Raw genomic sequence first — 12,867 nt, 5'->3', positions numbered from 1 at the left:
AGAATGGAGGTACTAATGTGGATGAACGATTGAGTCAATCTTAATAACAGTGGGAAAATACAGGCCCTGGTAATGACCAATTAACCTCTCGGCTAGTTGACTGGTTTGATTATTTTTCTCAGAAAGTGCCGTCCTCTTTGCCAACGTCAGTCCTCTCACACTAAGGCGAGGTAAAAACGCACTATTTATCCCCTCCGACTCAGAAATGGAGCTGAAACTATTATTTTATTATAACTACTAACACTTTGCGCACAAATAGTTTACAAAAGCGTAATAAGTCATTGGCTACGCCGGAACATCGGAGTTCACAGTTATTCCCGGCTCCCATTTCTTCTCCTTACAGAGTCTCTTTGCGTCTCCTCTCAGAGGGATGCACAACCTTTTCCTGGGTGCAGGTTGTGGCAGGAGTATTCAGAAGGGCTTGTTTATAATGTGAATACGACTACTGCTGATATTGATTCCATCCCAGAGATGAGCCCTCTGGGTTTTTCTGATGTTTATGCAGGAGAATGGTGATGCCTGCTAAGTGGAATGGAGACAATAAATCAATAGCTAAGGTGGGAGAAGAGTGTGCCAGACATCTGCGAGTAATACTTTTCTTTTTTTAATGCACTTTAGGGTGGGAGGCCCAGCTGCACTTGCTTTATTTGTCCCACTACACACTCGTCTGGTTCTTTTGTTTCTGATCTGGTACCTGAAGATCCTCTCAGCCCAATATGCTAGCGAGCTAGTTAAAGCTTCACTTTTTGTTCCTGGACAGGCAGCAGAAGGGCAGGACTCTTTTCACTCATGCTTTCCATTAAAAACATTATTCATTATGTACATAAACAAGCAGAAATTATAGCTTTTTTTCTCCCTACATCTTTTAGTTGACAGAAAAACACACTTTCTGTAAGGAAAGCAAGAGGGGAAAACAGTCTGACTGCAATTATAAACGCACTTTTCTATTGCTGTGTTCAAATGTGCTAAATGGTAAACAAGCAATAGTGAAATAATATCACAGACGGGGTTCTACTCGCAAAAATAAATGAGTGTAAATTAAAAGACCACACTGCTTTATGCGATTTTATTTTGAATTTATGCTGAATTGCAACGGCTGAATAGCAATAGAGCTGTTCAGACCCATATTACTGATGTACCGTAAAATATCATCGATAAAGGTCTTATTTCTTTAACAGGTCTGACGTCTGCTGGCACTTTTACTTATTGACTCCACTAAAGCTGCTGATTTAACAGCTAAATTGGCTAAAGAAATTGGCCACCGCTGTCAATTCAATCTGCAAAACCGTGGGAGAAATTGTCCCAAAAAAAAGAGAGAAAATGCCACTTACGATGGCAGAACACCGGCTAATCGATGCCACATTGACGGTTTTTGCAAAATGAACTACCTCATGGGACAATTACGCCAGAAATGGGCGAGGCGTCGGTCACGTTGGCAAAATTAGAACTGGTGGCGCATCAGGAAGCCCACGCACGCTCCGGTTGCTATGGTGAGGAAGCGCGTGCACGGAGAGACTGGCCAGTGTGGAGTCAAAGAGTGAATTATCATTCAGCAGGTGGCAGCGATGCTGCACACCCCCACTACACACACACACAGAAACACACACACAAGCACACACACACACACACAACACACACACACACACACACACACACACACACACACACACAAACACACACAATGTTAATCAATGCTGTTGGTCTTCCTGCACACACAGGGAGGTAAATGACATCTTGTTAGCTTCCCTCCAGCGTAACAGGTGAAATAGCTCACGGTGGTGGCTAAAATGACTGATTTCAGCCCACAAACCAACACCTTCCTGGTTTAAGACAAAAGACTGAACCCTCATTCATGCATGATTGGCCGCCGGACACGTGTGTGTGTGTGTAGGTGTGTGTGTGTGTGTGTGTGTGCAGGAATGGGACACAAGCTCGAAATAAGCCCCTTTATTCAATACTGATTTACAGTTGATATAAAAATTACTTACATTTAATACATTTCTTCAAAATACAAGCAGCCAAACAACATACAAATCAAATACAAAATTATAAAATTTCTTATATTTATCTCCCTTTTCTGAAGAAACAGATGTCCTTTATAATAACTCTTAACCTCTCTTGTGGCTTGTGGTAACTCTTTTTTCCGTGTCTCTAACATTTATGCATCTGTTGACATATTTAGACCTAGAAAAATATGATACTCTGCATCTGTCCTTTCTGTGTACAGTACAGGATCTGGGGCTCTGATCAAAACATTCGAGGTCCCTTTGACCAAAAGTTCACGTGAGACAAACCCGGGTGGACGGACGTTAGTGGACATGGTGGAGACGTAAAACCAGCGGGATTACACAAAGTGGGAGGGGGTCAGGGTCTTATTATGGCCTTTACTGGAAATCCAGTCAGAAATCTGTCAGCTTATGCGGGAAAAACTAGGAAAAACAACCATTTATAGCTTCTCTGTAGTAATTACATTTGTTTAAAAAAGAAAAACTTATCATGGCCACAAGTGTATTCCATTCTGACGTCAACCAGGTGTGTGTGTGTGTGTGTGTGTGTGTGTGTCAGGGGAGTTTACACTTTTCAACACTGCATTTAAGTCTTAAACTGTGCACACGCGCAACTTATGCTGTTAATGGGGTTTTTGCAGGACGGCAGCTGTACTCTAGTGTCATACGTTACAGGACGGAGCGCCGGGAGCTCCTGTCTGACGGACATTCCAAAGGAAAAAGTAAAGGGAAAGAAATCTTCAGCGCAACGACCAGGACATTATGCTGATGCTAAACCGGTTAAATAGAAAAGGTCTCGCTTCCGTCGTGATACACCGTCGTAGAAAAGAGAAGTACAAACAGTCGAGTTAGGCTATGCGGCGGTTTCGTGAATTGTCCCCTCTAGTTTCTTTGGGAGTAGCTCTCTCCGCTCGTCAATACTGATGACCGGCTTCCGGCAGTTTTGTCCGTCAATGTATATCTTTGCATACACGGGGTTGGAGTAGTTCACAGGCTGCAGAGAAGCAGGAAAAGAGGGATTATTGCCCTCAGAGAGGCTGTGCGTCGTATGATGGAATCATCGATATAAAGTAGAAAAGCTTGAAAAGTAAAGCTAGCGAAGCCGACTGGAGCGCGTGCTGGTGATTTAACCTGCAATTTCATTTGATTTTGAAATGTTTGAGGGCTAAAATTACAGTCTGGTTAATACGGCACATTAACTTTCAATGCTTAATCCATTTTTCATTTATTCTTTGTGTGCTTGACCATTTCATCCCTTGCAGGTCGTGGGGAAGGAGCTGGAGTTGGAGCCCATCCCAGCTGCACATGAGCAAAGGCAGGGTCACCTTGGTGCCTTGCTCAAGGGTACCTCAGCAGTGAAGGTGTCCTGGCACATCTCCTGCTACCAGAGCACCTCCTAACTTTTGCCCACAACGGGTCTCGAACCAGCAGCCCTCCGCTTCTCAGGCCAGACTTAATGTTTCCGTTGTCAGAGGAATGTAGGTTGTACCTATAGGTTGCTACGACAACAAAGGTCTGCCATCAGAGCGGCTCTGGGCCATTTATTCAGATTATTTAATGGCCTGAGCTTTAAGAATAGGTAAGCGATTTGCTGCTCAGTTACTTCAAGCCTGAAGAGAGAGAAGCAACAGCGGCGAGCACAACTCGTGGGTTTGTTGTAGCGCTGAAAGGGAAAGACGCTTCCGCACTGATTGCTATTTTGTTCCCGCTGAGTTTGACTGAAATGGGTTTTTAAAATGAGATGCAGCTGTGCCGACTGTATCCTTGAGTGAAGACAAGGTCAGTTTTTAACAGCAAATCCTTCGCTGGCATTAGAGCTTCACTGTTTCACTGTTCAACGTGCGAGACGCAAACACAGAACATACAGCCTGAAACGTTTAGCAGTTTTCAGCAGGCTGGTGGGAGGACTATTCATTTGAGCTTAGAGATAAACCTTTTAGTTGATAGAGCTCATCTTTGTTATTATTACGCTATTACAGAATTTCCTGTTACACCAGGCCTAAGAGCAACTTCCTCTTTTACCGTTGTTAAGAAATCTAAAGAAAAAACATGAAAAGCTCAGTCACAAGACAGAATTCATGCATGTTGTCAGAATGTTAGCGAACACGCAGACGTACAAACATGCAGAGATAATTTCAAGTTCCATTCCAGACATGCAGATATTCCCGCCTCCACTGCAGAGGCTGCTCAGTGAGCGCTAAATGTACAGTTTAAACTACATCCAAACAGGAAGTCGGCACTTTCTTTGCTAACGTGCTCGACGGCATCTGTGAGTGGAGGGAGGAGTCACACACACACGGTCAGGCATGCAAAGTTTAGAAACAAGGTTTGGAGTCACAACCTGTCCAGGGATCACCTCCTTGGGAGAAGAATTAATGCCCAAGGTGCGAGGGTCACTGGACTGTACACACCAGCCCTGCACAAGACACACTCATGTCATCGACATCTTCACACGCAGTGAGACAGATTTAGGTCTGTAAATGGTTAGTTTAGCTCATTCAGTCGCAGCTGAAACCAGCAGCAGGACGACCCGACGGCAGCAGATGTAGCAAGAAGGCAAACGCGGCTCATGAGGCTTCGAACACGTGAGAAGCTAGCTATCAGATCACGGCGCTAATGGGGGTCGAAACCGTGGCGTCGTTGCACCGCGCGATTACAGACCTTGTGAGGGTCCAGTGTGAAGTTGGGCCGCAGCAGGCTGCCCGCGTCAGCGTGGTTGTCGTGCTCCACCTCGTACATGTTGTACGACGGGTTCCCGATCTCCACGTTTATGCCTCCGTTGGTCATGGGCTGCCTCTGGACACGCTTGCCCCTGAGGAGTCACGACTCGTGAATAACACGGCTTTCATTTTCCCACAATTCTCAGGTTTTATCCTCCAAATGACAGAACTGCAGCTGCTGGCAGCCTCTTTATTTTACGCCTCTTCGGTTTATTTGCTTACCTCTGCCTCCGTCTGCAGACGTAAACACCCGTCACCACCACCACAATCAAGATTACCAGCAGGACCAGAGGCACGATGATAGCGATGCTCCCTGAGAGACAGACAGAAGAGAGATGGAGCAGAGAGATGAGGAACGACTGAGAGGAGCTGAGATGACTTCAGATAGCAACAAGCTGTAAAAAATAAAAATAAATAAACAACAAGCCCGAGCACGGCTTCAAACGAGGAAACCACAAAACCTTTGTATTTGTCTCCCTGGGGCTTTAGCGCTCGCAGATGACATATTACCCACAATTCAGCTGTCCACACACATGAGCTATAGAGGAGCCATGCAGTTGTTATTCTGCAGGCCAGATATTGAGAGTTTCCACCAGCATGTAAATCTGACACTAAGAAATCACTGTTGTAGTTTGCTGCCTGCTGTTATTCTTTTTATTTTTATTTTAGGGGCTTATTTCCCCCTACAACCTGTCAAATCTCTGGATGATTGGGACGCTATAGCGCATAGGAATCTTTTCAGATATGAGGAAAACTGTTATATATTGACACGAATTTGGTATTTATGTATGAAGAACGGGGAGGAGACGCATCCTGAGCTTCCTTTCATGGCAACAGAACTCAGAACTCATTAATACCCCAGTTTGATGTGATTAAAGGGCCAGATTTGCTCTGAGATGAACCCTCATGTTATATATAGAGCATTTATTCATCCAGGATATTAGAGCGTCCTGGAGCTCCCGGGACTCACCTCCGCTTGTGCTGTCCGACCTGCTGCTCCTCGGGGCCGGTCGCTCGCACTGCGTCCCCGCCCAGTTGGCCGAGCATCTACGAGCAGTCAAACGGGGAGAAAAACACCGTCACGGGAAAGGAAAACAGAACGGGAGCTGGGCTATGAGGCGACGAGGATTCGCTCGTGCTGTGAGGCGCAAGCGCCGCAGAACAGAGAGGGCGTCCAAAAAGTCTCGGTCCACATGTGGGAAACGCGGCGAGGAGGGGGGAAAGGAAGACGGGATGAGGCAGGAACGACAAGCCTCCGTCTCATTAGTGTTCCGACGGGATCGGGTGGGCGTGATGCGCATGACCCTTGTTAGAGGTGATATTTAATTCCAAAAGGATTGACGCAGATGGGTCTGTAAAGCATGGCTGATTTGGCGGGCGCGGATGGGTGATGACAGAATGAAATTACTAAAATTACATGCACTTTAACAATCAAAAAACGCCGGGCCATCAAAAATAAGAATGCACAGCCATAATACGGGGAATGAATCATGTCCTCCAAGAACCAAATGTCACGGCAACATGAATTTTCATGGCGCAACGGGGCCAGAGGAGCCTGATCCCCTCTGGGAGGTGTAAACCATAAAAGATACTAATTCTAGGAGGAACCTAAATAGTGAATCAGAAGGAAGCGCGGGACTCTCTCTTCATCTGTGTGATGCCCACTTCACACACACTTTTGAGGCCATCACAAAAGTCTCTTTTCTGGTCTACAGGTATCTTCTTCATCCCAACAGCAGGAAGATCTTCCTGCTGAGACAGTTACAGCCGGCCGCCCCCCGAGAGTCCATCGATTGCAAACTGTTCCCTAGAGCAGCAAACTATGGCAACAGTGGGCAGCAGTGAAGACGGGGAGAGACGAAAGAGGCTTTAAAGGACAAATTGAAGGTCGTACGTGAAGGATGGTGCCAAATATGACAGAGATTTGGGGAAAAGAGTTCTAAACCTAAAGATCTAGTGGAATAACAATGGGGCCATCAGATTGTGTTTTCTTTATAGGTTTAAACCAGCTGTTGTTGTTGTGCAGCTTTTATTTGGGTTAGGGATGTAAGGTGATTCCTCCATGTTGGGTGATGAATGCATGAGATGGGTGAATGGGTGAGTGGGGCGGGGGGGCAGCCGTGCTGCAACGAATAATGCAACAAGTGCCTCATTCGCTTTAGAAAACTGAAAGGAACCGTACAGATAAACAGAAGTGAAGAATCACCAAAGTTTCTAAGTTGTAAACAGTCTAATTCTTGTTTGTTTTTTTTATTTGATTTTTGTTGGAATCATAAACACAACAGGAAGTGTGGAATTATGTCATCCTATCCTGCTTTTGGTCACTTTGTGCTGATTAGCTTTACACTGATACTAGAATTTTCTTTAATGTACTTAGAATAACTCTTAAAATTATACTTTTACATAAATGTGTGAGAGCCGTGTGATAGCAATAGCATAACAGTGAATATCATGACCTGAGGCATGTGACGTCTGGAAAACTCCTTAAGCAGGACAGTTAAAAAAAAAAAAAACTTAAAAAATGAATCTTCTCTAAATAATAAATTATTAATTCAACTAAAAAAAAAAAAGAAAACCACTGCAAAGCCCATAAAAGACAAATTAGAGAAATGTTGCTATACTGATATTGGAATTAACTCAGAAATATTTGCACTTATTACAAGATAAGTTGCTACAAGGCGACACTGTGACAAATGGCTCATTCTGAACGTCGGACTGAGGCTGAAATGGAGCCAGATGGAAGCGGTGGGGGTGAGGCGGTGGGGGTGAGCGTCTCTGGGTGCAGCTCCAGAGGCGAGGGAGACCTACTTGCAGCGTGGTTTATTAAGAGCTGTTAATGTGCACATCCCCTCATTCTGACAGAAGTAGTCGCAGGGGTTGGCCAGCTCGTCGCAACGCTGATTCTTGAACCCTGATGTGCAGCTGGAAAACAGTGTGTTCGGGGTGAAAGAAAAAGGGCCGGTCAGAGTTCACAATCCCAGGCAGACGACAGTGTGTTTTCAGCAGCTTCAGTCATGAGGGGAAGGCAGTCAAGTGAGAGAAAAATAGGTTTAGCATAAAAAAAAGTCAGGGTTTCTGACAGAGCTGGTGTGGCTGGAGAAGAGAGCAGAGACCCGGGTGTTAACAGGAGAAGGAGACAGACTGGGGGGGGAAGGGGGGGCACTGGGCACCAGAACAGCCCCGATGGGTGTCGGAGTTACAGATTAGCTTCATTTCATTATCTGTACGGTTTGAACTTGTTTAATTTTTTACGCCATTTTTTTTAAAGCTACAGAAAAAAGACACAGAGCCCAGAAAGAGTTTATATTCCGTGAAGTGACAGAAATGAATTAAAACAGAGGACGAGTGAAGAAACAGAGTTACTGTAGTTCAGCTGTGTTTCTCCTCAGTCTGACCTGCGACAGGCGAGTGTTTATAAAACAGGAGAAAAGCTTAAACTCCTGTTTTATTCATTAACTAGACATGAATATTTTAATGTGAGGCGCAGTATTTCTGATTTTTTTAAAATAAAGATCAATCCTGTGATTATTCTTTGGGAACAAACCTGTGTGTGTGTGTGTGTGTGTGTGCTTGTACTTGCTCCATGCTGACTACCAATGTCCACTACCAATGTCTACTAGCAGAATGAGGACATTCTTGCTAGTGGGGACATTTTAGCTTGTGCTTACAAATTTTAAGGACTATTTGGGGATTAAGACATGGTTGAGGTTATAATTAGGTTTAAGTTAGGGTCTGGGGTTAGTTGGGATGGTTAGGGTTAGGGGCTGGGTAATATATTAGGTCCTCACAAAGACAGTACAATGATGTGAGTGGATGTTCTTGTACATGCTGAGGAGCAGACTGTACATTTTCCTGGCAAAGTGAGGACATTTTTTTAAAGTCAGGACTGTTTGTCTGGTTCTCCCAACTTCAAATGGTGGTCTGAGGGTTACAACTTGATTTTAAGGATGATATTAAGGGAAAGCAATTATGTCAGTGAGTCCCCGCAAAGATAGAAGTACCAGTCTTGTTTGTGTGTGTGTGTGTGTGGGGGGGGGGTGGTGGAAGCACTATCAGACAACTTTAGCGACTAATTCCAGTGAATGTATCAGACACGGTCGATGTGTTTCTACCTCTTTCGCTTCATTGATTTCTGTGTTCTGCTGCAGGAGATTGACGGCCAGCCATCAAAAACCATCAGCAGCGCACGTCTTTCATACATAAAAAAAGGAGAGAATCCTGGCAACTCACGGCGATGAAGATTAATACTCTAGGCGATTGGGCACGTTATTTCCTTCTATTCTGAGGAATTCCTGTCGGATTCAAATCCGACCGTTTGAATCACTCCCATGAGGGAAGTGAACACACACGGAGTGGGACCACATTAGCATATTCATGGAGTCAAAGGTGTAGAACGAAATCCCAGCAATTTGAAAATCATATTGGGACTTTTTTTCCCCCCTTTGAAATTAAAAATCGTAATATATACGTTTTATGAGCAGAAATAGGATTTTATGGCCGTAATCGCTGTCTTGAGGGGGACTTGAATATTTCAGCAGCGCTGTCGCACCAGCACAGAACTAATGAAACAATCAACAACCAGCGCGCACGTCCGTGCAAGTGTCGCGCTGCATTCAAGGACAGGGCAGACTCAATAATGGACATTCTAATTATAAAATCCCAATCATATAGGATGATAATGTGAAGCAAAGTGCTAAAATGACAAATGTTATGATAGATAATTGGCCTGTTTTAATGACATGGTCATTTGTCCTCCATGATGTTATTGCCACCAGTCTCTTCTCTGTTCAAGTTGGATTGAGGAAGTGTTGTGTGCTTTAATAAAACACTTTTTTCTACCTCGGCGCTGCTCTGCCGTTCGTGTCCCGACACTCTGCTGTATGGGAGAGCGAGACAGAGCGAGAGAGCGAGGGATGTGTTATGCATCACAGTTCAACCAAACACTGTGATTCCTCCACAAAGCTATATCTAATCATCACTTCGCACAATCTCCGCTCTTTGCAGCAAATAACAATCCATATTTGTTATCATGATCTGTTAACCTCATCAAATAAGACGGGATCATTTGCATAGAAATTGATTTTATCCTCTAGAACCTGTGAGTGATGACCACAATTTTCAGCTGAACCATGGTGGACAAAGGACAGTCCCAAAAAAAAAAACGAGGGGGGGGACCTTTTGAAATGGAATTTCAATTCCCTCATCGGAGATAACAGTGTTGCACGTGATTATAGCTCAGGTGGCGGAACCAAAACACCGTTGCCCTACAACAGCCAGTCAAGCTTTGTTGTGTGTGTGTGTGTCCACAGATTTTTGCTGCTGAAATTCACGACGGGCTCAATCACGCTTTGGCTTTTTTTAGAGACTCGACTTCTAAATCCCACTCGAGGAATGTCAGAGTCCTGACACCAGCTCTCGAAGGCGGCAGCGAAATCGCAGAAAAAAAGGGATTTATCTCTTTTACCTGCCTAAAAACATTAAAGCAGCGAAGCGTCACCAACAAAACGCTGCTGCTCGGGCCCCTTCTGAGAGTCACTCCAGCATCCAACTTATAGAGGGATGCTTTGGTTTCCTTCTTCTCTCCTTCAGCCATTAAGCAGTGACTTACTGACAGAAGGGTAGGTTGGTGTCGGGGTCCAGGTGACAGGTTCCTCCATTGTAGCAATATCCATCACACAGCTGACAGCTTGGTGCAATTCTGCCATTTGTGCAGCTGAAGGGTGAAGAAATAATGGGTGTTGGTCACAAGCAGGAAGATACGCTTCACCAGGGAAAAATGCCTTTTGGGTGTGTGGAACATATGCGCGGTTCGATCTGCCAGGGTTAGCGGAGGCGACGTCCGGCTGGCTGGCCGAGCAAAAAAAAGGATGAAGGACAAACAAGGTAAATATTTACTTGCAAACCACATCTCCCGTGTCCTCGTTAATGAGGCAGGGCGCTCCGTGGCATCGGAGACACTTGTCCACTTCGCATTTGTTGCCCTCGAACCTGGCGGGACACACGCACTCCACGTACCCGCTGCTGGACAGCGTGCAGGCCCTGGAGTTGACGCAGTAGTGGTGGCAGATGTCTGTCCAGGAAGAGCAAGACAGGAAGTGAGACACCAGGACCGTTTCAGCGGATGGAGGTCTGGCTGGAGCTCTACGAGGTTTTAATAGAAGTTAATTACCCGCATCAAATGACATCTTAGCCACAGATGAAAAATATACTCCCCTTGGGTGGGGAGGGGCGGGGAAGTGCTAATGATGTGAAGTTGAATTTGTTTCCCTGTGAACAATTGTGACAAAACAATGCAGGAGGAAATATGCTATCGCTCCGGCACAGAAGCACCCACAGGTTGCTTAATTGCGTGAGTTGGATTGTGTTTATCTGCAAATAGAGTCAAATGTGCTGTTTGTGGAACAGAGACACCTAAGGCCGTTGGTTTATTCCCCCCGCTCGTGAACTTTAAAATGCTTATTTCTGTGGATTTCGAACCAGCTCCCTGTTGTGGCTGGAAATGAAAAGCTAACGTCAAGTGAAGAGAACGGGGCTGTCGTGTTTGCAGATAAGGGACGGGTGCGCGGCTCACGGTAGAGGCAGCGCTCCCCTGTATACTCCGCCAGGCAGCGGCACACAGGCTGGTTCCCCTCGGTGACATCACACGTTCCCCCGTTCATGCAGTAGTTCTCGCAGATCCGCCGCTCGCAGAACGGCCCAGAGAAGCCGAGCGGGCAGCGGCAGGTGGGTTTACCTGAGGAGACGGAGAGCGAGCGGAGGCTAAATCCAACAAACATGACAAATCCAGCCTTTCTTTTCTTTTAACCCGTGCTTGTGTTTGCTCAGGCTCAGATCAGTTTATTCGCTTCCCCCGAATGCTTTTGGAAGTCGGTTTAAAGTGGATCATCAGCTCAGATGACAATAGCATAACGGGAACGTTGTGACCATAGCAGCAGCCTTCTGAATGCTGGAGACCCGTTAAGCTCTAAAATCAGCTCTAAAAAAGCTCTAAAATCAGCTCTAAAATCAGCTCTAAAATCATGATTCTGACGGCTGCTGTGATGCGTCTCTCTTCATTATCGATCTCTTATGTAGTTCTCAGGGTTATGTCCATTGATTAATCCTTGTGTCCCTCCTGTCCTCTTCTCTTCTCCTCTCCTGTCCTCTCTTTTGCTGTCTTGTTTTCTGCTGCCCTGTCCTGTTTCCTCTCCTGTCCTCTCTTCTGCTGTCCTGTTCTGTCTTTTATTGTCCTGTCTTCTGCTGTCCTGTCCTCTCTTCTGCTATCCTGTCCTCTCTTCTGCTATCCTGTCCTGTCCTCTCTTCTGCTGTCCTATCCTGTCCTCTCTTCTGCTGTCCTGTCCTGTCCTCTCTTCTGCTATCCTGTCCTGTCCTCTCTTCTGCTGTCCTGTCCTGTCCTCTTCTGCTGTCCTGTCCTTTCTTCTGCTGTCCTGTTCTGTCTTTTATTGTCCTGTCTTCTGCTGTCCTGTCCTGTCCTCTCTTCTGCTGTCCTATCCTGTCCTCTCTTCTGCTGTCCTATCCTGTCCTTTCTTCTGCTGTCCTGTCCTGTCTCTCTTCTGCTGTCCTGTCCTGTCCTCTCTTCTGCTGTCCTGCATGTGTAATGTTGCTGGAATTGCATTTATTTTCCATTATTGTTTGTTTTATGGAAAAGCTTCAACACATCTTTAGACCGGAGTTCACTCCCAGCTTCCTAATGGACAGGAAGAACATCAGAGCTGTTTTACAAGGCCACAGTTGTCTCTGCCCGTGCGGGACTGCTTGCCTGGCAGACAATAATGTTGCCATGGATACAGGTCTCACCATGTAGGTCACATAAGTGTGCCTGGTAATTTCACACTTGACAACTCTGTGGCTGGGATAATCTCTGTGGTTTCTGGGAAAATCCTTTCAGGACCATCAAACCATACACCTGTATGCTGTTTGGGGAAAAAACAACTAAACAGACACACACGCACGTTGATGTGCATGTTGCAATTGTGACCTTTTAGACAGGACAAATGTAACAGTCCTGTTTCTGTCAACTGATTTAAAAAAAAGCAAAGCAAATACTGGACTACTTTGGTGTGTTATTTATTTATTTATTCCTGTTTGTCTGTTTCCGATTCACAGATTAAAAGCAAAAATGCGGCCGATTTTTAAACTTC

At 45.4% G+C, this 12,867-nt stretch overlaps 1 protein-coding gene across 5 annotated transcripts in view; it reads right to left on the bottom strand.

Moving 5' to 3' along the window:
* Positions 1 to 1,932: 1,932 nt before the first annotated feature.
* lrp1bb (low density lipoprotein receptor-related protein 1Bb) overlaps positions 1,933 to 12,867 on the bottom strand; it is a 160,113-nt gene continuing 149,178 nt past the window's right edge. For 3 of the 5 annotated variants that reach the window (XM_057036371.1, XM_057036377.1, XM_057036391.1), the window contains 9 exons: positions 11,298 to 11,459; positions 10,622 to 10,796; positions 10,335 to 10,439; positions 7,535 to 7,648; positions 5,697 to 5,773; positions 4,949 to 5,039; positions 4,668 to 4,818; positions 4,348 to 4,422; positions 1,933 to 3,000 (listed from right to left, as the gene is read on the bottom strand). In XM_057036371.1, the coding sequence (XP_056892351.1) occupies positions 2,860 to 3,000; positions 4,348 to 4,422; positions 4,668 to 4,818; positions 4,949 to 5,039; positions 5,697 to 5,773; positions 7,535 to 7,648; positions 10,335 to 10,439; positions 10,622 to 10,796; positions 11,298 to 11,459 (1,091 nt within the window). In that variant the 3' untranslated portion in view covers positions 1,933 to 2,859. The remainder of the gene's footprint in view (positions 3,001 to 4,347; positions 4,423 to 4,667; positions 4,819 to 4,948; positions 5,040 to 5,696; positions 5,774 to 7,534; positions 7,649 to 10,334; positions 10,440 to 10,621; positions 10,797 to 11,297; positions 11,460 to 12,867) is intronic. The other 2 variants (XM_057036399.1, XM_057036383.1) reach the window with 1 other exon arrangement.

The sequence above is a fragment of the Takifugu flavidus genome, chromosome 1, assembly GCF_003711565.1.
Source record: "Takifugu flavidus isolate HTHZ2018 chromosome 1, ASM371156v2, whole genome shotgun sequence".
NCBI classification, from domain to species: Eukaryota; Metazoa; Chordata; class Actinopteri; order Tetraodontiformes; family Tetraodontidae; genus Takifugu; species Takifugu flavidus.
Note: the sequence above shows the minus strand (reverse complement) of the source record. Positions and strands in the feature narration are given on the sequence as shown.